Genomic DNA, 23,760 nt, shown 5'->3' on the forward strand with positions numbered 1-23,760 from the left:
AGGGAGGTGGAGAAGGAAGAAGAAAAACATTTTGGAACTCAAAATCTTACAATGATGAAAGTTGAAAACTGTTAATATGCAATCGTAAAAAAAATATTAGGTGAGAAAAAGGAATTATTGAACTAAAAATAATTAATAACTGAGTAATTCAAGAGCAAACTTGTAGTGTTCTCCTCTAAAATGTAATGTTCTCTGGGAGCAGGTCTCTTGGGGGGCTTCTGGGAGCAGTCTTAATTTCAGCTCAATGTAATAATCACCTCAAATGCAGCCAGGGATAAAAGTCCAAATCCTCTATTGTCTCAGTCAAAATCTTATCTCCTTCACTTGGGGCTTGGCTAGTTTTCTGGAGGCCTTCTGGATCTTGCCTCTAGTACTTTGCCTCTGCCAGCTTCTGTCTCTAGCTTCCTCTGAATGTCTATGGATCCAAAAGTTTGTACTTCAAGCCTCCAGCCTGCAGAAAGACGGAAAAATGGAATGAATCTATCTCTGCCTCTGAGAGTGGGATTGTCCTGTAGTGGGCTTGAGAGCTGCTCCTTATATATACTCTCTTAAAGGTGTGAATCTTGTGGAATTGTAATAAGTACTAAGTACCTATCAATTTTAGAATCATTATCTCATCAATTCCTCTTAGTACCTTGTTTCAAGTTCTGGCCCACAACATCTCCTTGTAGGATCCGATCAATCATACTGAACCATGCTAAATTAGATAATTATTCTCTATCAATTCCACTATCTTAGCACCTTGTAAGAATTCTAACGCAAAACAGAAAAAATAATTTCATTAAAAATTACAAAAATGAAGCTATATTCTGAAAATTTATAGAATACACTCTAATATGTTATTTCACACATTCAAGTACTTATCATACATTTTAAATTAGGTATTTCATTGCTATCTCAAGCTTGCCACATCCAAAACAAAACCTATTAACTTCCAGCCAAATCATATGGCTCTTCCAAATATCTATACTTCAGTTCAAGGTACCACCTCATCTCTAGTAACCCAAAATTAAAATTCTGCACCACTATCTCTCATATGTAATCAACTGCTAAATTTGATCATTTCTATGAACACTGTATCTTTAATATCGCTCCTTTATTCACACATCAATTGAATTAGAATTAAGGTTCTTTTCACCTCTTATTTGGGTCCTAATTTCAATTAGACTCTACTCTCAAATCTTTCTTCCATTATGTTGCCAAAGTGATATTCCCTAACATATAGGAATAAATGTCACTCTCCTACTCATTAACTCTGTTTGGATTTTTAATTGGCCTTTGGGGAATTTTCCAATTCCTAACGCTCTTCCCTCAGTCCCACCTTCCTGGGCCAAGGGAGGATGAGGAGGAACAGGAAGGGCAATAAAATCAACACTGCCCATTAATCCATTCAAAACTCCTATGTCTTCATCTCAAAAAGCAGGAGTAGGCTATATGGCCCAAGACAAGACTTGTGGCGTAGTGAGGACAGTAATTACTATAGTATCCAGAAAAATTTTTAAAATACAGCTCAGTTTCCAAGCAATCTTACAAGGGTAAGACCTTGCAGTTAGAGTAGTGTTCTATACCTATAGAACTGCAAGGATAGTCTTTGGAGAGTTGGAATTCCCTTTTGTTCACCTTGTGGATTTTTCACTTCCACAGGTTGGCTTGGTTGCCCAACCCCCAGCAAGTATTTATAAAACAGTGTTTATTTATAGAATGATTTGGGAAACTGCTGTCTCAGTCACTGGTATAGACAGTCTTTGATCTGTGACCCAAGAGGAGAAGTAACATCAGATTATTGATTCACACTCCTGAAATACAATTTAGTATCAGTAATTCAAACTTTGGTTTTAGGCAAAAGAATTTAGGGATATTATGGACCGAAGCTTTCATGGCCGAGCATCCTTTGCTCATTATCTGTATGAGTGGAAGACCATTGTAAAGGTTGATAGATGAAGATGTAGATAATGCAGCTATTAGAGGTGCCAGCTGGTCTAGTAATTGCTTAAAGACCACAGCAAATACCTATATGTCTGGCATAAAAGGATCTATAATAGCTAAAAATAGTGGTACCTCTTGGAAATGGGAATTTAAATATAAGACAGAAACATTTATTTATTTTACAGTTGAAAGTGTCCCCACTGACCAGTGGGGAAGAGACTTCTTAAAAAATGAAAAAATTCAGATTTCACTAGGCATAGGACAGAAAAGACTTAAATCAAGGACATTTAAAAGCTTCTGTAAATTCTTGGAATTCCCCTGAATTTGTTATAAAAGGGTAATTTGGGGAATGCAGAATGTTTATTGATCTGAGAAAAGTAAATGGATAGTAGAAGCTCTTCAGCTTGGGCTTCCATCTCCTCAACTGCTTAAGGAATGGTCTTTTAGGATTAAGAAATATATCCCTCTAGATAAGGATATGAAGGAATTTATCTTTTCAGTGTCCAGCATTAATCCAGCTGAGCCTTATAAAGGATTTGAATGGACAGCTTTACCACATGGCATAAAGAATAGCTCTATTTTGAGTCAAAGGCCTGTGGCTCATGACCTTGCCCCTGTGAGAAAAATATCTCCAACAGCTAAGGTGGTACTATCTTTAAAAGGAAACAGTGATTTAGGCTCACAGTACCAGCTTAAAGAAGCTCTAAAAGAAATTGAATTGGCTTTATCTAATATGGCTGAAAAAATAAATATTGTAAATATCAAATTTTGTTATATAAAAGGCACCCATAGCAATCCTTCATCAAGGAGACAGTATGAAGTGGGTGAACCTCTCAGCACAATCAGATAAAAAATTTAAATTTTTACCTAGTGCTTGTGGTTAGAATTTCAATAAAAGCCTTTGAGAAAGTAGTAAAATTATCTGGGACAAGACCTAGTAAAATATATCTCTCATATCAATGCACAAATTGATGTGTGTTGTGAAATCATCCCAGAGTGAAAAATTTATTGGCTACAGTTCCAAGCCTTGCACGTGGGTATGCAAAAATAATTTTGATTCAGCTTATTCAGTAGATTCAGTAGATGTAGTACAAAGAATTGCAACAGCTGAAATACAATGTGTATTTTTTAATATATACAGCTCCTTAAAGACTTCTAAAGCAAGTGAGGGAGCACTCAGGTAAATATTATACTCTACATGGCCATTTTCAGAGTGGACCTTCAAATCATATTTTTTATAATCAGGCTGGCAGAGCCTTATATCTGCAAATTGTGATAACTAAAGAGGAAGCTATGAGCATAACAAAAGGCTGTACAGCTTGTCTTTCTTTTCACTCTCCTATGCTCCCTGTAGGACAAAACCCTTATAGTTTGAAATTTAATGTTTTAAGACCAATGGACGTTACTCATTTTAAGAGGCAGAGCATCCATGTAATTGGATTTGCATTCTCAATTCTTTATGGCTTCACTCCAATCTGGAGAAGCAGCTAGGCATGTGATCAACCATCTTTCCATTGTAGAAATCTCACTCATTTAAGACAAGTTATGGATTGGCTTATAAATCTTCTGCCCATAAGTCTTTTTGCATTGAATCTGGCTTTGCCCATTCCATTGACATTTCCTATAACCTACTAGCCAAGTCATTCCTGGACAGACTATTTCTATCCCCAAGATGTTCCCTTTTAAACAAGAGAAGGGAATTTTGGGATATGCACAAGATGTGGCAATACATATATTGCCTGCAATTTTAAAGTTATTTTGATTTTAAATTCTTTTGATTTTACATTTTTAAATTCTTTTGATTTTACATTTTTAAATTCTTTGGCTTTTACCTTAGCAATGTGCTTCTGGTATACACAGAAAATGCAACTAACTGACAGATTGACTGACTTTTGTCCGACTTTGTTTGTCTTTTTGACAAGAACTTTCCACAAAAGGCCTGGATAGCACCTGGAAAGGCCCAAATTGGGTCAGGGTTTGGGGCCCTGGGTACATTCTTTGCATTCTAGTTGCAGATCCAGCAGCAGAGAAGTCGATCCCACCAGAGACATTCATGACTTGGGGATCCAAGAGAAGGACCAGATAACAGCCCAGAGGGATCAGCCAGATGTCAACAACCCTTCAGATGCTGATGGCAGCCATGTCCTTCCTGACCGTGACACCACAGACAGCAGATGCAGCTCCAGTGTAGCAGCTGAAATGCAGTGTCTTGGGTGATGTGCAATAAAAAGACTGTAAATGGCCAATGGGCCTGTGTGCTTCTCCTATGGTTACTGACCATATGTGGCCTGGGGAGAGGCTTTGCCCTGGATTTTCTATTTAAGGACTAAGCCTCTAAAATAGTGGGTGAAAAACCAACACACCCACCTGCCAGTGTTACTGAGGCAATGTTACAGGACATGACTTTGCTTGTACTTTCTCTGTATTTGCACATTTCTATGTTTTTTTTTTAAAGGATGTATACAAGTGCAATAGAATTGTGACCAACTAGAATTGTGACACCATACCTCATTGATATTTAATTGTGAACTAGAGTTGTGATATTTTACCTTGTTGGCATCCCACCTCAGTGTTGACCTCCCACCTCATTGGCATCCAACCTCTTTGGCACATTACCTCCTTGAGCATGACGGGTTGAACACTTGGCCACTGTTGAGCTTAGTTCTCATTGTCATACTTCTGTTTATTGATCTGCTGTTTCGTACCTTCTTGGGCATAACACTCTGCTATCTCATGGATCAAGTGAACTATAGCTGATGCTAAAAGTTTAGCTTGATGAAATGAGTGGTTCCCGCAAAACAAGAGAAGGGGATTGTAAGGGTCCTTTTAATGGGCTACCACAGTGCAACAGGAGATTTGAATGGCCCAGAAGTAATCTCTGTGTATATAGGACTGCCCCTTGGGCAGAATCCTAACCATATAACAATAGCTTCTTAATGAGAAATGGCTCTCTTGGTGGTTGGCTGTGTGTGTGTGACCTCACAGACCCTCTATAAACCCACTGCGGGTAGCACATTTCTCTCTTTATCCTGAGGTAGCTGAGCAAGGTGGGTGGATAGCCAAGAGAGATAAGAAGGTAGATAATGAACACAGGTCTTCAGACCAGGTGTTCACTAGGGAGTTAACAAGTCTGGGCATTATGGGAGTAGGTATAATAAAGGCTTTAAGTTTGCATGTGGCTGTTCTTGAGCACTTGGTTTATTAAACTAAGAAATCATGGCCAGGGGCCTCTGAAGGCCTCAGAGGAGGTGAGTTGGTAGAATTAGTTGATACTGGAAAGGTCAATGGTCAGAGATACCCTGAGGGCCTAGGAATCAGGAGAGACTGGTAATGGTAACTGCTATGAAAGCATGTTACATCCAATGACCTTTAATTCTTCATTCTTCCTTGTTCTTATCCCTCATCACCTTCTTTTAATGCTGTATTTCACCTTAAGTTCTAGTCTGCTTGTAGAGGGTCAAAGATCACACTGACAAAGGGAGAATTCAATACAATCCAGGCTGGATTTACAAATGCTGTCTAGAACCCCAATTTTCTCAAGAGCTATTTGCTTCCCTTGTTCAGAGTAGGAGGTTCCTTACTTTGGGTTAATCTGATGAAGTACTTTCAACAGCGTAGTATTTCTGCCCAGAAGGAGGTGGAGTGAATGTGGGAGGAGGAGCTCTCAGAGAGGACCAGCCAGAAGGTGGGGTGGATGTCCTAGGAGGATTCTGGAGGTCTAGGAGGACTTTAAAGCAGCAGATCTTTTTGTGATGGGGGGGCAGGACTAAGCTCAGAAAATCATATGTCAGAACCTCAGCATAGTCCTACATCTCACACTCCATAATAAAATAAGGTCAAAATGGCTACATGATTTGAGCATAAAGGATGATAGCATGAATAAATTAGGAGACCAGGGGATAATTTACCAATCAGATCTTTGGAGAAGGGAGGAGTTGATGACCAAAGAACTAAAGAACACTGTGAAAGGCAAAATGGACAACTTTGATTACATTAAATTAAAAAGATTTTGCACAAACAAAACCAACAGAAACAAGATTAAAAGAGAAATACAAATCTTTAGGGTCAGTATTTCTGATAAAGATCTCATTTCTAAAATATAGAAAGAAGTGTGTCAAATTTATAATAGAAGTCATTCCCCAACTGATAAATAGTGAAAGGATATGAGCAAACAATTTTCAGATGACAAAATTAAAGTCATCTTTAGTTAAATGAAAAAAAAGCTCTAAGTCTCTATTGATTGGAGAAATGCCAATTAAAACAACTGTGACATACCAGCTCATATCTCTCAGATTGGCTAAGATGAAAGGAAAAGATAAGGATAAATGTTGGAGAAGATGTGGGAAAATTGGGACAATAATGCATTGTTGGTGGAGTTGTAAAATGATCCAACCATTCTGGAGAACAATTTGAAACTAGGCCCAAAGCAACAGTGCCATGTTTGTAGCAGCTCTTTTTGTGGTAGCAAAAAATTTGAAAATGAGTGGATACCCATCCATTGGGGCATGGCTGAAAAAGTTATGGTACATGAAGGTATTGAAATATGATCATTTTATTTAAAAAATGATGAACAAGCTGATTAGAGAAAGACCTGGAAAGATTTACATGAACTGAAGCTGAGTAAAAACAAGCAGAACCGGGAATACATTGTACAGAACAATAGCAATAATGTGAGATGATCAGTTATGAAAGATTTGCTTCTTCTCTGTGGTTCAGTGATCCAAATCAGTTCCAATAGGCTTTGGATAGAAAATTCCATTGGCATCCATCTCTTTTTTCAGGGTTCTAAAAATGCTACAAAGTAAACTAAAATTCTTACTTTGGTTTCTTTTTCTGCTCCCAACTTCCATCCCTCTCTCCTATGAGATCTGCAGTAATTTTTCCTTCTGTGACCATGAATATGTTTAGCAGAAATTAAAGAAAAGATCCAAGTGGAAACTTAATAAAGATGAACTTTTTGATTATGCCCAAGGAGCGATTGACCTCAGGATTTTCTCTGACCATAAACCACTGAATGTCTTCCCTTTCTAGAGACAATTGTTGTCCATGTCCTTCATAAATCCTCCTTAAATGCACTGTTCAATATGTTAGAGGCCTTTCTTTAGTTATCCTAACATTTACTGGTTCAAGTAAAGATTAGACTACTCTCCTGTTATCCCTCCCTTCATAAGATTGGGGCCTGCAAATGGTGTAAATCATAAGTAGTCAATGGACACTGTAGTCCCTAACCCCATGCTTTAGACTAAACCTGGCTAAGGAGAGTTGTTGGCAGAACAAAGACACTTAGAGCATCCCTCCTTTGTAGCCATTCCCAAGCCAACTGGCTTCCATTCTTTGATACACACACACACACACACACACATATATATATATAATTTAATAAACCCAAATCTAACTAGCTACAGCCTTACATTCAGCATATTATTATCTGACCTTGCTTCTTTCCTGATTTATTTGTACTTTTGATTTTGGCAAAGTAAGGGAGATCAATACTGCATTATTATGCCAAATCCTTTCCTATGCTCCAGGGCTAGATTGTCAACTCCTTCATGGAAACCCATCTGATCCTTCAACTGATTCTACTCTCTCCATCCTCTGAATACTACCCAAAGTGTTGTGAGAAAGGGTTCTAGACAGAGGAAGTATTTTAGATACTGGAAGGAAACTCAGGAGTGAAGAAAAGTTACAAAGAAATATAACTGGGGCTTTTTAAGGAAAAATCCTTTTATCATAGTTGAAGAAAGTTTTTACCATTTGAACAGTGTTATGGGCCAGAACTTGAAACATGGTGTTAAGTCATTGGAATTGAAAGATACAATGCTTATGTACTTAGTTCACACCTTTAAGAGAGTTCACACATTAGTTTGCACATTAGAGTTCACACCTTTAAGAGAGCATATATGAGGAGGAGCCCACTAAAGGACAAGCCCACTAGGGACTTCGGGAGATTCACAAGTCACAAACCCACAAGCCCATTCTCTGGGAGGAAGAGTTAGATTCATTCCTTCTTCTACCTTTGTGCTGGCTGGAGGCTTTGGATTCAGAGGGAGCTAGAGGCTGAAACTAGAAGAGCCAAAGCACTAATGGCAAGAACTTTCTGAAACCAAGGAGAGAGATAGGCCTCTACTAAAGCTAACTGGGCCCCAGGAAAAGATTTAAGACTTTGAAAGAGAAAATAAAGGATCTGCATTTTAACTCCTGACTGAATTTGAGGTGATTATTGTACTGAATTGAAAGGAAGGCTGCCTCCAGAAGCTCCCACGAAACCTGTTCCCAGAGAACAATATATTTCAGAGAAGAGAACATTACAGAACAAAGCAAGCTACATGATACTCTATGTAAGAGGGAATGGTTATTAGGCTTTTGCCTAATTCTGATTACTTCTAAGCAAAATTAATTACATCTTATAATGAGAAAGGTTTGTCTTCCTGCTCAATGAAATCCCACATATACTCATATGTTTTTAAAAATCAGTTTCAGACCCCTTAACAGGCTTTAAAAACATTAGTGCAGAGGCAGGTAAGTGGTGAAGTGGTTAGAGCACCAACCCTGAAGGCAGAAGGACATGAGCTCAAATCTAGATCCGATACTTAACATTTCCTAGCTGTGTGACCCTGGGCAAGTCACTTAACCCAAACTGCCTCAATTAAAAAAACAAAAAAAACAAAAAAAAAAACATTAATGTAAGAATTTAAAATTGTGTCGTAATTCTTTCAGGATTATTAGTGTATCCACAACCTAGAAAATTTGTATTTGATCCTAAATAATTATTTTTCTTTTTTTGAAAAGTAATAATGTGTATTCTGAATCATACATTTCATTTTGAGAGGGATTCAGCTTCCTATAAAGAGTTGTTCTGCTTTGTTTCATTGTTATCACTCTCTCTAAGACCTATGCAGTTGCAATAGTTTGTTCTTTGACCCACTCATTACTTTCATTTCTCCAATCTGTTCTTGAGCATTTGTCCTCTGCCTCCCCCTCACTATGTTTACCATAATTGTTATGAAACTCCTTGTAGAGACAAATTACAACAAGAATAATTTCTTGTAAACTTACAACATTTAATGACATTGAAAATGATGGACATGAATCTTTATTGAAGGTTACCAGTTTATTGTTGGAGAAGAATCTCTGTATGAATAACAATTATTCGCCAACATTGTTAAATGGAATTCTATCCTTACAAAGGAGTTTTGATAGGTTATCTCCTTTATATGTTATGATTATCCTGTTTAGTAATGGGGCCTAGGGAGGGGGGGGGATTAGGAAACTAATTCTCATTTCTTCATACTCATTTCTAAAGTAGAAAAAACAATTTAAAAAATGACAAACTCTGTCCTTAAACACAAGGGAGTAAGATTCAGAAAAGTTCAGAAAATTCCAAATTCTCTAAATATCCCCTATAAACAACAAAATTTTTTTTTTTGCATGAGAGCAAACAGAAACAGGTTGAAAATTCATTAAGAGTGCATCAGAACAAGAGTCCTCCTGGAAAAACCAGAAAAATCAGAAGGACAACTCCAAGACAGAGGTTTAATAGGTGAGAATTATAAACATCATCAGGCTGGAAGAAGCCTATTTGACAACCTATTGAATGTTTATTTGGCAGTACAGTTGTCTTTCTGACAAGATTCTGTTAAGAAAAATTCATTATTGGTGCCAAATAACAAATCTAAGATTTCTCTACCAAGTAACCAACACAAATGCTTTGAAATGACACTTTATGAATGGTATTGAGAGTTGGCCAGACAAATATTTCTTTTGGAGTTCTATCTTCTTCAGACATGACGATTTACAATGCCTTAAAATTAAAATATGTCAAGGTCTAATAGTCATTGGAGTCCCATTCTCTTCCCCTGTTGAAGAAGAAGGAGAAAAGTCGAATTGGTCCAGAGAAGGAGAAAGGAGGAAACGATAGACGAAGCATTCTGCCGAAGCATCATAAAATGAGAGAAACTTTTCATTACAGTCCAACAAAATCCCAACCCTATGGATAGGGAAATGAATTACATGTTCAAAAAGCTGGGGAGTCATCATGATAGTGTATTTATCTTCTGTTCTAACTCTTGAAAGAAGGAGCATTCATCAAAATCGGAAAAGAGACCTAAATTTCTCCTCATTGACTTCTTGTATATGCCAACTTCCCATTGCCTGGAATCTCCTACTTCAAACTCCCAATAGTAAGTAGATGCCAGATGTGAAGACTTGATCTGCTAAAATGAAATTGGTTTTACAGTAATTGGTGGGAAAGCATATATTCTGCTGGTTGCTCCCATGTATGACAGTCCTCTGGTCATCAGATAGGATGAGAAATGGATCGATATTTTGGGGATACAGAGTCAGGGTCACTGAAAAGAAAGAACAAGTAGTTGAGTGACTTAGCTTCTTTAAGGCCAAATAGACAAACAGATTTAATACAGGGTCCCCTCTCATTTATTTCTTCTGACTCCTTGAAATCAGAGCAGAAAAATTCCCCAAAGAAGAGTTATTTCATTTGGAGACCAAACTGTCTTAAATTGCCTCACAGCTTGCATATGACAGATATCAGAGTATGTGTATTACTGTTAACTGAAAACAAGAATCTTCACTCACTGTCTTACTTCAAGCTGATATTGCTTCCTTAGAAATACTTCCAGTTCAAAAGAATATATTTTTCCCCCCTTAGGCAACTGGTGTAAAGTAACTTGCCCAGGGTCACATAGGTAGAAATTGTTGAATTTTCCAGGCCAGATTTTTACTCTGGTCCTCCTGACTTCAGGGTTGCTGTTCTATCCATTGTGCCACCTAGCTTCCCGCCCCACCCCCCCCCCCCCCAAAAAAAAAAAAAAAAAAAAAAAAAAAGAACATTTTTTTCCCCTGGAAAAACAACTCAACAATGTCCCTGTATTGTTACAAAGATAACATTTTCATGCTCCTTTTGCTACAGCTGTGTAGTCCTGGGGTTAAGAAAGTGTGATTGCTTCCTAAATGCACCCCAAAATAACTGCCATTGAGGAAGTAACTAGCTACTTTGAAATGGAGGTTGAATGACTCCAGGGATGATTCTTACCTTTGAAGCTTTTCAGCATTTCCCACATTATTGTTTTTTGGAAACATGACCCCTAAAGTGGTGACAACCTCTGGACCATGACCCAAGAGGAACTCACATTTTCTGCAAAGACAATGGACTCAGTTATCTTCAGAAATTGTTAATGACTTTCTCATCTCATTGTCCTTTCTTTCTATGGGACAGACCCTCATAATTATTACTTCTTTCCATGTTTCCTCTTGCCATATTCCCACCAATATCACCCTGTTGCTCCACTCCTCTTAACAGGACACAAATTTAAATCTTACTGGTCAGTGTGCCTTCTACCACCTAGAAAGGAAGAAAATATGAGAGGGTGAACATTGGGTTCTGCTATACCTTACATACTAACATTGTTGTGACATGATTTTCCATCTAGCCCATAAAGTCTGAGAAAAATTGACCCTCATTTTTCAAATATTGCATGGATCTTGGTTCATTGTGGCTTGAGATATTCCTCAAGAAATATATCAGCAGTGTAAAACTCATCAACCTTCTGCTTACACATGTTAGTTGGATTTCTAACATATTTCCATGAAGTCTTAATTCAATATAGGCCCCAATGCCCTGACTGCTCAATCAGGGTACATAAACAGATTTTACCATTAGAAACACATGTTACTGTTATGAATAACTGAACAGTATTCTGTCAAAGAGACTGTGGAGGATCTGTGACTGTACTAAAATCCTATATTCTACAAGACTTTTTGATTTAGGAAATTTGCACCTTCTTTGTTGTGATCGATTTTTTTCTAGTAAATGACTTTTGCTGCCTCTATATAGTCACCTATACTTCGGGACAAGTCTCAAGTAACTTTCTTGTGATCATCTTCTATTATCTGGAAAAATCAGAAGACCAATCTTGTTAGAATTCTTGCTGAACTGGGAAGCTATATTTCTTTTCTTTTTTTTTTTTTTTAATATACCTTTTTATTTAGTAGTTATATGCATGGGTAATTTTACAGCATTGACAATTGCCAAAGCTCTTGTTCCAATTTTTCCCCTCCTTCCCCTCACCCCCTCCCCCAGATGGCAGGATGACCAGTAGATGTTAAATATATTAAAGTATAAATTAGATACACAATAAGTATACATGACCAAACCGTTATTTTGATGTACAAAAAGAATCGGACTCAAATATTGTACAATTAGCCTGTAAAGGAAATCAAAAATGCAGGCAGGCAAAAATAGAGGGATTGGGAATTCAGTGTAATGGTTCTTAGTCATCTCCCAGAGTTCTTTCACTGGGAGTAGCTGGTTCAATTCATTCCTGCTCCATTGGAACTGATTTAGTTCATCTCATTGCTGAAGAGGACCAGGTCCATCAGAATTGATCATCATATAGTATTGTTGTTGAAGTATATAATGATCTCCTAGTCCTGCTCATTTCACTCAGCAACTTAAACATGACATATGGGAGCAAGGAACAAGAAAATTCAGAGGAAAAAGTAGGAATCTGAAGCAACACATTTCTCAAAATAAATTTTATTTCAACCTTCTCTTTTTATGCTCCTGTTCTTGTGAAGACTTAAATTTCCTTCTCTCCAGAAATCCATCCCATCAAAGGAAACATTTTAAAACAACTTTAATATTGTCAACAATGTGTACAATGAAGCATGAATACTTTGCACCTAGTAGCCACAGGCCTGATGAATTTAGAAGCAAGACAACTCTGGCTTCATGTGACTAGGTGTAAACACCACTGAGAATAATAGCCCATTATTCTATGAATAAGATAAATCTGAGAATTCAGTAAAAAGACAGAAGCTAGAAGCTCTATGAGGACATAGGAATTCTCACTTTTTCTGGGCAGAGTCAAGGAAAATCCAAAAGATTCCAACAGTAGTATGTTCAAAACTTTGCAGGCTGAATGTAAGGGAAAGAGACACTATCAACTCTCTTGAGAAGAATATCTGAGAAGGAAGGAGTGAAAAGCAATTTTTACTTGGAATTGAAGGACAAGATTACTGTATTCTTGAAGGGCCTAAGAGTGAACATGATAGTGAATGGAAACTCATTACCCTTTAAAAGAACAAAGATGACAATTCAGAGACATAAGAAGTGGAAAGCTCTATCAAACCACTGTAATTACACCTTTTGTGGGTGGAGTAGAGGGAGGGGTTAATCAAAGGAAGACATATAAAAAGATCCCAACAACTCAGTCCCAGAATCAACTCTTTTAAGACTTTTTCTGCCAGAGCTCCAGGGAAAGAGTAATCCTGAGAGTAATATTAAGAGGAGAACAGAATCAAAGGTAAGTTTCTCTTGGGAAAATATCTAAATTTCTCTATGAACTTTAAGCCTTCTCAGTCCAATAAAAAAGAATAATAAATTGGAGAGGGGACAAAAATGAGAATTAGAGGAGAAAAGAAATTCTGTGTTGAAGGTGTGATTTGGGTTGATGGTATTAGTAGTGATGGAGAGAGCTTCAGGATACAGAGATGAAGAGTTGGAATTGTCCTTGCCTTATTGTCATATTAGATAAGAAAAGGGATTGTTGTTAGCCTTTAAATAAGATCAATTATTCTTAAACTACTCAATAAAGTTGTTAAGTTTGGCTTAATCAGAGACTTTCAATAGTATTTAAAAGGAATCAAAGATGTTTCTTCAGAATATGCTGGCTCTGAAGTGTGGGTTAAGAGGAAGAAAAGATGAGCATTGAAAATAGTAAAAAGTAGTACCCCATCACCTGGATTCCTTGGAGGAGAGACCTCATTTTCATCACTGGATGGATCAGTTTCCCTGATCTGCTCCCTGGGGACAAATTGATCTAATACAAAAACCAAAGACTTGTTCTGTAGTCTTTTCCTGATGACTAGGGTGAGACTCCCTGTAAGATCGGGTTTTTGTGGATCTCTGAGTTACACAACTTTTAGATTCCCTGGTTTTATCTGAAGGCAGACATATTTGGAATGTCAGATGGATCTACTCGGAATGTGTGGTGGTGAGAGATCACCTCTTTTGCATATCCTCTGTTGCCTCAGAGTCCCTGAAATACAACATGTACCAAAAGTTCTAAGACACTTTGGGTGACACAATAATGCCATGTTAAATTGTCACCGATTCTTTCTCCCCAGCTCTAGGAACATGGATGTCAAAAGCTTAATTGAAAGCTTCAAGACAGAGCTCACTTGCTCCATCTGCCTGGACTACTTTACTGACCCAGTGACTGTCAAATGTAGTCACAACTTCTGCAGAGAGTGTCTTCTCCAGTGCATGAGGGGAGCTGGTGACACCTTAACCTGTCCAGAATGCAGACAACTCATCCAAATCAGCAATTTGGTGCCCAACCTGAATCTGCAGAAGCTTTCTATGGCTGGTAAAACAATCGGTCCTCATTTGCTTCAGAGCATAGTGACCCTGACCACCTGTGAGCAACATTGGGAAAAAGAGAAGTTCTTCTGTGAGGAAGACCAAAAACTCCTCTGCGAGTCTTGTTCAATAACCCAAGAACACAAGGATCACCGAATTCTTCCATTGCACAGTGTTATTGCTGAAGGCAAGGTAAGAGTGGCTGCTTACTATCAATCCCTGCCAGAGGAGAAAAAGTGCTTTTTCATTCAACTATCTTTCTAGTCCACTGCCATATTTTAAAAGCAACTCCACCCAATGGGCATAAGGGAAATCTAGGGGCCTCTCATCTGTATAAAATCCAGTTATTTTTATTGACCTTCCAGATCCTTTTTGCTTCAGTATTCTCATCTTTTAAATGCCAGTGATAAGAATAACCACTAACCTTTATACTTATTGTAAGACTCCACTTGAAAAGTTACATAGGCTTTTGATCATCCTGAAGGATTATATAAATTGTAGTTCTCACTAGCCAGTGATTCTTAAACATGTGGGCCTGTTTGTTCTAAAACAGAGGTTTCACTAAAACCATTTTTTTTTTTTCCTGCAGGAGAAACTCTAGGAAGCAAAGAACATGTTAGGTAGTAAACAGCAAGAATTTATATTTTTATTGGCCACTGAGGATAGAGAGACAATGCTTAAGATCAGTGTTTGGTTTTTTGATGAGAATGATAGGGATATTATCCCTTAAAGGCTTTTTCCCTTCTCAAAAGGAAGAATTAATGATGAAAATGTAAGGAATGGAAAGCTTTTTTTTTCCTACCAGAATGACATTTATATTAATGATCAAAGGATGAAATGTATTATCACTCTTTTTGAGTAACAATTGGTACCAAATCATACCAGAAAGGATTGGGGCGTTTTTAGGGAGCATTTTTGAGGATTTTTTAAAAAATATAGTATCACTATTATTTTCAACATTAACACACTCCTTAAAAATGATCCTTTAAGGGATAATGTACCTCAGAAATCCTGAAATGGAAAATGTGGACCAAAACAGCTATGTCTGCTAACAGAGTTTATTGATACCCTTTGATGATCAATAGTATTTCAGAAAAACCAGTGTTGATCACCCATCCCTTCCATCTTAGATTTTTCATTTCTTTCCTTTATCTTATTTTTTTCTTGGAACAGGAGGATACTTATACTTGTAAAGAGCTAATTAAACATGAATGTAAGAGAATCTATCAATATTTATGGGCTGAAGAAAATCTTTCCCTGCAAAGATTAGATGAGGAATCCAGGGACAATATTGTAGAAGTCCAGGAGGAGGGCAAATTAACACAAGTCCAAAATCTGAATCAAATGATATTAGCAGTACAGGTCACATTGGACGAGGCTCCTTTTGAAATTGACTCTGGAAGGTAATATTAGTTTGAGTATCCAAGTTATATTCCAATTACATTTCTGTAAGATGAAACCATGTCTCTACAGTCTCAGAACTCACATTTTCCATCTACACCAACCAGCAGAAAGTTATTATTAAATCTTCAAGACCTCCAAATCCAAGATGAATTATATCCTTGTCAGCATTCTCAAATTACTTGCTTCTAACTTGGTATCAGGGGTTTTTAAGTCGTGATCCAGTGCTGCACATAGTAGGGCTTTCTGACTCATTGACTTCCTCTTTCCTCCCTTCCTAAATTTCATCCTCTCACACCCTTTTCCTTGCTTTCTTCCTTACCATTTATCTTCCTTGCTTGCTTCCTTCCTTACCATCCATCTTCCTTCCTGACATTCTATTTAACCATACTAAGTGCTTAAAAATCTTAATAATTTAGTGAATGCTTTCAAACAGAATAAACTGCATTTAGTGCTAGAAGGGTCCTAAAGTTTATCTGCTTAAAATACTTTATTTTACATTCCAAGAAACTGAATCACTAGAAAACTTAAGTGCTTGTTCTAGTAAGTTAGAAGCAGGATAGTCCTCTTGGTTTATATAATCTCAAATGGACTGTGATAGTAAGTAAGGTTTTCCAGAACCAGGGAATTTTTCCTTATTCTTAACTTCCCAGATGTACAGCTTGCTATTATTTTTTCCCCTTTTTTTTCTAGGGCATATAACTCTGGATTCTGAAACAGCCCATCCTCATGTCATCCTTTCTGAAGATTTGAAGACTGTGGAGTGTACAAGGATCCCACATAATATACTTGCCCATGCAAAAAGATTTGACTGTCTTATCATCATATTGAATTGGGGATCCAGCCTTTCACCTCAGGCAAATACATTGGGAAGTAAAGGCGGAAGATAACACAGAATGGTCAGTGGGCATTTGCACAGATTCAGTTACCAGAAAGAGGAGAATCTCTTATCCAATAAAATAAAAACTTTAAGTTGGCTTCAAATAATAATTTCTTTCTCTAGGATTCACAACATGACTTTTATGAGAGCCAACTGATCCATAATTAGGGCATTTTTCTTGATTCTGAACAGGGACATATAGCATTTTATGATGTCTCAGACAAATCTGTAATCTACAGTCCCCCAAACCTACCTTTTCAAGAACCTCTTCATCCTTTCTTTTCTATTTGCTGCCCTGATAAAGAAAACATCCCTAAAAATAAAGACCCCTGGGGAGATCAGGAAATGGATATTTATTCTAATAGTTAATGGGAGACTCTCAATATAAGTGACTAAAAAAATAACATGGAAAATGACTTGTACTCATTTGACCTTATGTGGAAATGATGAATAAAGTTATGTATGATCATCAAAACTAATGAGAATAAAAATCTTTCTTGTTTATATTGTGTCCTACCTCTCTGATTCTTCACTGAGAACTTCCACAATATTTTACAAAGTCACTCCATACATGGGGACTTATTATTTTCCTATAGCAAATGGAAATGGATGTCATACACAAACACTATTCCTATGTCAGATACATATCATATACATATGTATATATCTACATATACATATAGATATGAGTATATACACATATGTGATTAGGGATAGTTGAAGAATAATAAGCATGGTAAGATAGATTTTTTTTTCGTGTTAAGGTTCATGGGCCAGGTGATTTTGGCTTGCAATTATCATCAGTAGAAGAAATTAACATATATACAATATATATATATGCACATATATCTATATACATTTTTAAAAAGTTGTTTTAAATCATGTCTGACATTTCATGACTTTTTTTTTTTTTTTTGGTGTTTTCTTGGTAATGATCCTGGAGTGCTTTGCCTTTTCCTTCCTAGCTCATTTTTACCCATGAAGAACCTGAGGCACACAAGGATATATGATTTCTTTTATGATTACACAGTTAGCAAGTGTCTGAACCAATAGTAAATATGTTGCTTAAGTGAAAAAATGATTAAGGGAAAAGAATAACTTATATGTTCTGAAATATTTATAGTAGCTTTCTTTGTGTTGCCATAGAACTGGAAATTGTGGAGATATCGTTTATTTTGGGAATGGCTGGACAAGTAGTGATATAATTGTGATGGAATATGTAGGTGCTATAAGAAATGATGAACTCAATCATCTTAGAAAAATATGGAAAGAGTTGAATGAAATAATTCTTAAAATGAAGATAACCACAAAAAGATTACGTCATAATAACAATATTGTTTTAAGAACAACTTTGAGTGTTTAAGTCATTTTGAATATTATAAATTCCCAAAATAACTACAAAGGACATCTGAAGGAAGACACTATCTGTACATAGGCAAAGAACTTAAGTAGGGGTAACTAGGTGGCACAGTGGATAGAGCACCAGCTCGGAAGTCAGGATGACCCGAGTTCAAAGCTGATCTCAGAAATTTAACATCTCCTAACTGTGTGACCCTGGGCAAGTCACTTAATCCCAGTTGTCTCAGCAAAAAATAAACAATAAAAAAAGCCAAAAAAAAAAAAAAAAAAAAAAAAGAACTGTTAAGTATAAATATGAAAAGAATGCTATGTACATATTTGTATGTGTATATAAACATCCATCCACCTGTATACACACACACACACACACAAATAGTTGTTCTTAATGGTAACCATATTTAAGGTGAGGGAGGAAAGGGAAGAAAATAGGAGAAAAGAAAGCTACATGACAACTTTATTATATATTTAAAAGGAATAGCAAATTGTAAATAATAGATTTGCAATTTCATAAACAATCTTTTTTTTCCCCCTATTCTACCATTTTATAGAAATCCTTCCCCCTCCTTAAGTTTGGAATAAAACAAATTATATTTAAAAACTGCAATATGCAAAGTAAAAAAAAAAATCAGGAAACTAGAACCACATTGTAACTGAAGGAATCTAATTCATACCAAATATCCAAATCCCTAGAGAATCCTGGGGCACCTCCTCAGCCAATATAGTCATTTAGGATACCTGCCAAATAAAAAAACCAAAGGGAGCTACTGTCCTGTGTAATTTATTATCACTGTTGGAATAAACCATGGTGAAGGATTTTATTGTAAGTGTAACCTTTCTCTTTTGGTTTCTGGCAAGGGAAGCAACTCTGATATTCAGAAAAGGAAATGATTCCAAAGTGAAAAACCTTTGTTTAATGATTTGCTTCAGGAAACTTCCTCTGAATCTCAGTGCCTCCCAACACAAGGTGGAAATTTGCCTGGTCCAGTTTAAAATGGGAATTCAGTTGTTTTTAGACGTCCCACTACCACCTCTCTGCTATAAACTTTGTTCTGATACTGCTTGAAATTCATACTCTTGTTATTGCATTGGCGGTGAATACCATATACCTCAGCCAAAGTGTTTGCCACATTTGAATTTATCTTTGGCTTTGACCTTTACAGAGTATTACAAGCACAGAATAGAAGGGTATTCCTGAAGTTATCAACTAATTGAAAATGTACTATCTGGAAATTATTTGTATTGTAGGTTTTCTTAGTTGTACTTTTCTTCACTTCTTAAGAGAATTATTGGAATGGAGTGAACTCACTGAGTTCATTTTGTGACTCAGTTCTTGGTATGGCTCAGTTTTTTTTTTCTATTCTGTTAGAACTTTAGTTCAATTTCTGTATTCTCAGAACACTTTATCAATTTTGAAAATTGTGAAATAACTTCATTATATTGTATAAAATTACAGTGGCTGGTTAGGCTAACTCTACCAGATCAATAAATTGTCCCTTTACCCTCTCTTTCTCTGAACTTGGAAAGGTTCAAATCTATTTTGCTTTATATCCTGTTGTTTTCTTTTAATTCAGAAAACAACATCTCCTCTTATATACACTCAAGTGCCAAGATGAGGAAGCTTGGTCCTGATTTTTGTGCAATTGGCAATTATTATATAATCTACAAACTCTACACTTTCTGAAGCTGCAACCTTTGTTTTCTTGGTTATTTCAGATTTTACACAATACATTCTTGCAAAAGGAAACAATAAAAGAATTTAAGCTAGGATGTATGGTGAATAAATTCACTACTGATTAGTGTTATTTAATTTCAATTATGTCCTCATCTGGAGATGGTAATCATTCTATCCCACCCAGTCAATACTCACTCATATGGTAGCAATTCCAAACCCATCTTCTCTCTCCCTGCTTCTGTTGATAGAGAACAAAATCCAGGACAAAAATAATTTTCATTTAGCAGAGGGGAAAGTCAAAAAGTTCATTTGAAATGATTCTCTGTAAATTTCACATAATATAGGATTCAAGCAAAGAGAAAAGAAAACAGAAATTGATTGACCAGCTGGAAGATATTTCTACATAAGACACATGGATTGCTTGAAATGTATAACCAGGGAAAGCTCCTAACTTTTCTTACATCAATCTTCATATCTCATTGGTCAGTACAATCTAGATCCTGATTTAAAGACTAAATAAATCATGTTTCTAAACAACAGATATATTCTCAGGTACATAGTGGTAGGTTCAACCAGTGCACTTCCCATAGCACCGTTACTTAATTGGAGTAACTCAATGGATTTCATCTCATTTCTTCAACATTTTCAACTATTGTCTCCCAGAGGCTTCTTCTCTACTTCTCCTCATCCCACATACTCTGAAATTACCCTCCATTTCCACAGTGCATATACTCTTTCACCATTTGCTTAAGTCTATGGAGTTGTTAATGTTACTACCAAGAAAAAGACCCAGGTAGGTGTCAGGTAGGATACATGAGGAAAAGATGGCCAATGTGGAAGATTAAGCATGGCTGAAACCAATTTGAAGTAATGGGAAAGGAAGGAAAAATATGTCATTAAATAAGTATGAGTAGAAATGCTTAATCTTGGTCTGAAAGAAGTGAGAGAAAATGACACTTTCCTCCCATCTTTGGATGGGAAGTGGAGGAGTGGTATGAAATATTCAGTGTATTTTGTATGTATGTTAATTTTGCAAGGCAGCTTTTTTTCCCCTCTTTTTTTTTTTTTTTTTTTAATTCTGCTCAAAATGGCTTGCTGAATAAAGGACAATGTGAAATAATCTCAGAGTTGAAGAAAGTGAAAAAATAAAGGCTAGTAATAAACATTAATCTTTAAAAAGAATCTTAAAGCAAAAAGTGTTTGAAAGTGAGACTCAAGGAAAAGCTGTACTCAATCAATTGGCAAAGATGACAAAAAATAAAAAAAATAGACAATGCTGCTGGATCTGGGAAAAAATAGGGGAATAAGAGAAAAATGTTGGTACTATGAGTTAGGTTACCCATGTAGAAGTACATTAGCAATTATACTCAACAAGGGTTCTAAAGTATCCAGAATCCCCAAGGATTCATAGGGCACAAAGAAATAATAGTGCAAATTTCAGTCAAATATTCATCACATTTTTTTCCTAGTAGCAAAGATTTAGAAAGACTGCTATTTCCATCTGTGACTGGCTACACCATCCTTGGTAAATGAATATGTTGAAAAAAATATTGTGAATTCAAGAAAGGGAAAGACATAATATATGATGCCAAGTGAAATTATCTTTTTCACATCTGTGCAGATGTTTGGAGTAGGATGGCATAAGTAATAATAAGTATTGATAGACATGTAGATATGTTTGGATTTTAAAGAACTGTTGTTCTTTTAGTGTTCAATTGTTCTGAAAAAAGACTTGAATTGGGAAAGGAAGAGGTTTTCACCAAATGAGTAAGATGTGGAAAAAAAAAAAAGAATAAAATTCTAAAAAGTGGAAAAGTGAAAAAGATATAATTTTTTATTTTATTTTATTTTTTTTTTGCTGAGGCAATTGGGATTAAGTGACTTGCCCAAGGTCACACAGTTGGGAAGTGTTAAGGGTCTGAGGTCAGATTTGAACTCGGGTCCTCTTGACTTCAGGGCTGGTGCTCTATTCACTGCACTACCTAGCTGTCCCCCCAGATATAATTCTTTAAAAGATATGATTGACAAATTTAAATGATAAACAGAGCTGGGCTACTAAAGGCAATAAATTTGACCAAAATATGCTATTATAATCACTGTTAAACATCAAATCACAATAAACTGAATGAATACTGATTAATTTGAATAGGGTTTCAACATTATCATCACACTGGCCCTGGAAACAGGAGAACTTGACTTTGAAGTCTATCTTGACTTTTAACTAGCTATGTAATTTTGACTTTACATGCTAACATTAGCCATAAAACATAAAGATAATAGCATATTATTCATAAGAGTTTTTTATGCACCGAAGATGATAATATATGAAAAATATCTTAAAGCTCTATGACAAAGCTCAGGATTATTACAAGATGTCCTATCATTGTGCCCACCCTTCCAAATGATAAAATCTATATTTGTTGGAGACTCTGGCACAAATTTAGGGAGAAAATTTCCATTATTACTATACTTGCTATGGTCATTCATGATCCTTACTGTGTCCCATTTTCTCCTTTCAGAGTCATGGGTGAACAATTTGAATCATCAAAGGTTCATCTCTGTGTTATTTGCTTGAGAAAAGACATTAAGATAACTACCCTGAATGCAGACATACTATTTGCATGTCTTGTCTCAGCAATGTACTGCAAACCAAGATTCTTCCAATTGGGAACTCAGGCTGATATGGCGATGCAATGTGAAGAAGGAGGCAACCTGGAGAAGAAGAGAAGCTGCTCTGTAACTATAACAAGAGCCTATTCTGTGTGAGTTACAGGATCATGAGAATCACACACATTGGCCCATTGCAGTGGCTGCTCAGCACTACAGGTGAGTCATGCACAGATCAATGTTATTCCTCCAGGTGGCCTAAGGTCTTCCTTGGGGAGTGACGGCTCCATGTTCAATTTAGTCATTCCTATTGTAGACTATCACTAGGATATATTTATTCCCTGATAATCTGAGTACTTACTCAATTATCCACCCAAGAAGGTCAAACAGCCACTTCTTCCTAGTGTGAATCTCCACTATAGAGATCATTTAGACAGTCTTGGTCTTTCAATACTCAGCCCTTAACATTGCATGCCCTCAGCTTAGGAGAAAATATCCAAATGGTGGTTATTCATGCTATTCTTCCAGAAAAAAACAATCAAGGAAAATCTGGAAATTTTCCAGACACTACTGATGCTGAAGTAAGAGACCTAAGGGACAGGCTGTAATTTGAACTGTAACTAGCTGGAACTGTTTCCCTCAATAATGTTTTGCACATCCTTTATCTCAGATAGTTTTCATAACAATCCTGTCATCATTATTAGCCATAACCAGCAGACAAGACTATTGAGGTGTGAGAAGTGAGGGCTGAGAGATCCCCTAACAACAATGGAGTCCTCTAGCCACTTTGCAAAAGAATTCGCAAACCCCAATAAATATAGGCTTGAGGTTTGTGGTAAAAAGGGTCTTATTACACTAAGAAAACAGCTTTCTTAGTGGGCAAAATCCTTTTAGGGTTATTTGCAAAGGTTTCGGCACTCAGCTTTTGATTATATAATTACATAATTTTATATATTATATTATATATAATTATATATATTATAATAATGTTAATATAAGATATAAATATAAAATAATTAATAATATTACAATAAATTAAATTAAATATATTATATATAATTATTGTATTATAATATATATTATGTATATATAATATAAAATAAAGTAAAATAATATTAAAAATATAAAAATAAATAAAATATAATTATATTTATGATATTATATAATTTTCTCTTGATTATATATTTTCTCTTGCCCCAAGCCAGGGAGCAATTTGAGGGACTAATTTTCAATCCAACAGAGGGCAGTGACCATGCCCCAGACCAAGATCTCCAATTGAATCATAGGAGGAGATTCCTTATCTGGGAGTTTCCTTTATGAACAGGAGGGTAAGACCCCTCCCAGAGGCCTGGAGAGTTTCCAGGTAGGGCCTTTCCAACCCTTCCCCTCTCCCCAAGATCAAGGGAACAGTTTACATCAAGACTACTGAGGCTCAGAGACACTGTTTCTTGTCCTAATCTATGCCACTAATGACTATAGAAGCTTTGAATCAAACCAATGTCTCCTAATCTGAAATCTAATGCTTCTCTTCAACTG

General features: G+C 36.3%; 1 protein-coding gene across 1 annotated transcript; it reads left to right on the forward strand.

Moving 5' to 3' along the window:
• The first annotated feature begins 13,155 nt into the window (after positions 1-13,155).
• On the forward strand, positions 13,156-17,054 carry LOC105750992 (E3 ubiquitin-protein ligase TRIM17). Its single transcript, XM_012552881.3, has 3 exons — positions 13,156-13,247; positions 14,071-14,497; positions 16,400-17,054. Exons 2-3 carry the CDS (start codon positions 14,081-14,083, stop codon positions 16,406-16,408), a joined length of 426 nt encoding a protein of 141 aa, XP_012408335.1. The 5' UTR covers positions 13,156-13,247; positions 14,071-14,080; the 3' UTR covers positions 16,409-17,054.
• The last annotated feature ends 6,706 nt before the right edge of the window (positions 17,055-23,760 follow it).

Source organism: Sarcophilus harrisii, chromosome 6, assembly GCF_902635505.1.
Source record: "Sarcophilus harrisii chromosome 6, mSarHar1.11, whole genome shotgun sequence".
Classification (NCBI taxonomy): Eukaryota; Metazoa; Chordata; class Mammalia; order Dasyuromorphia; family Dasyuridae; genus Sarcophilus; species Sarcophilus harrisii.

Bases quoted from the DNA above. Each gene is read 5' to 3' on its own strand.
- LOC105750992 (XM_012552881.3), top strand. From the start codon at position 14,081: ATGGATGTCAAAAGCTTAATTGAAAGCTTCAAGACAGAGCTCACTTGC.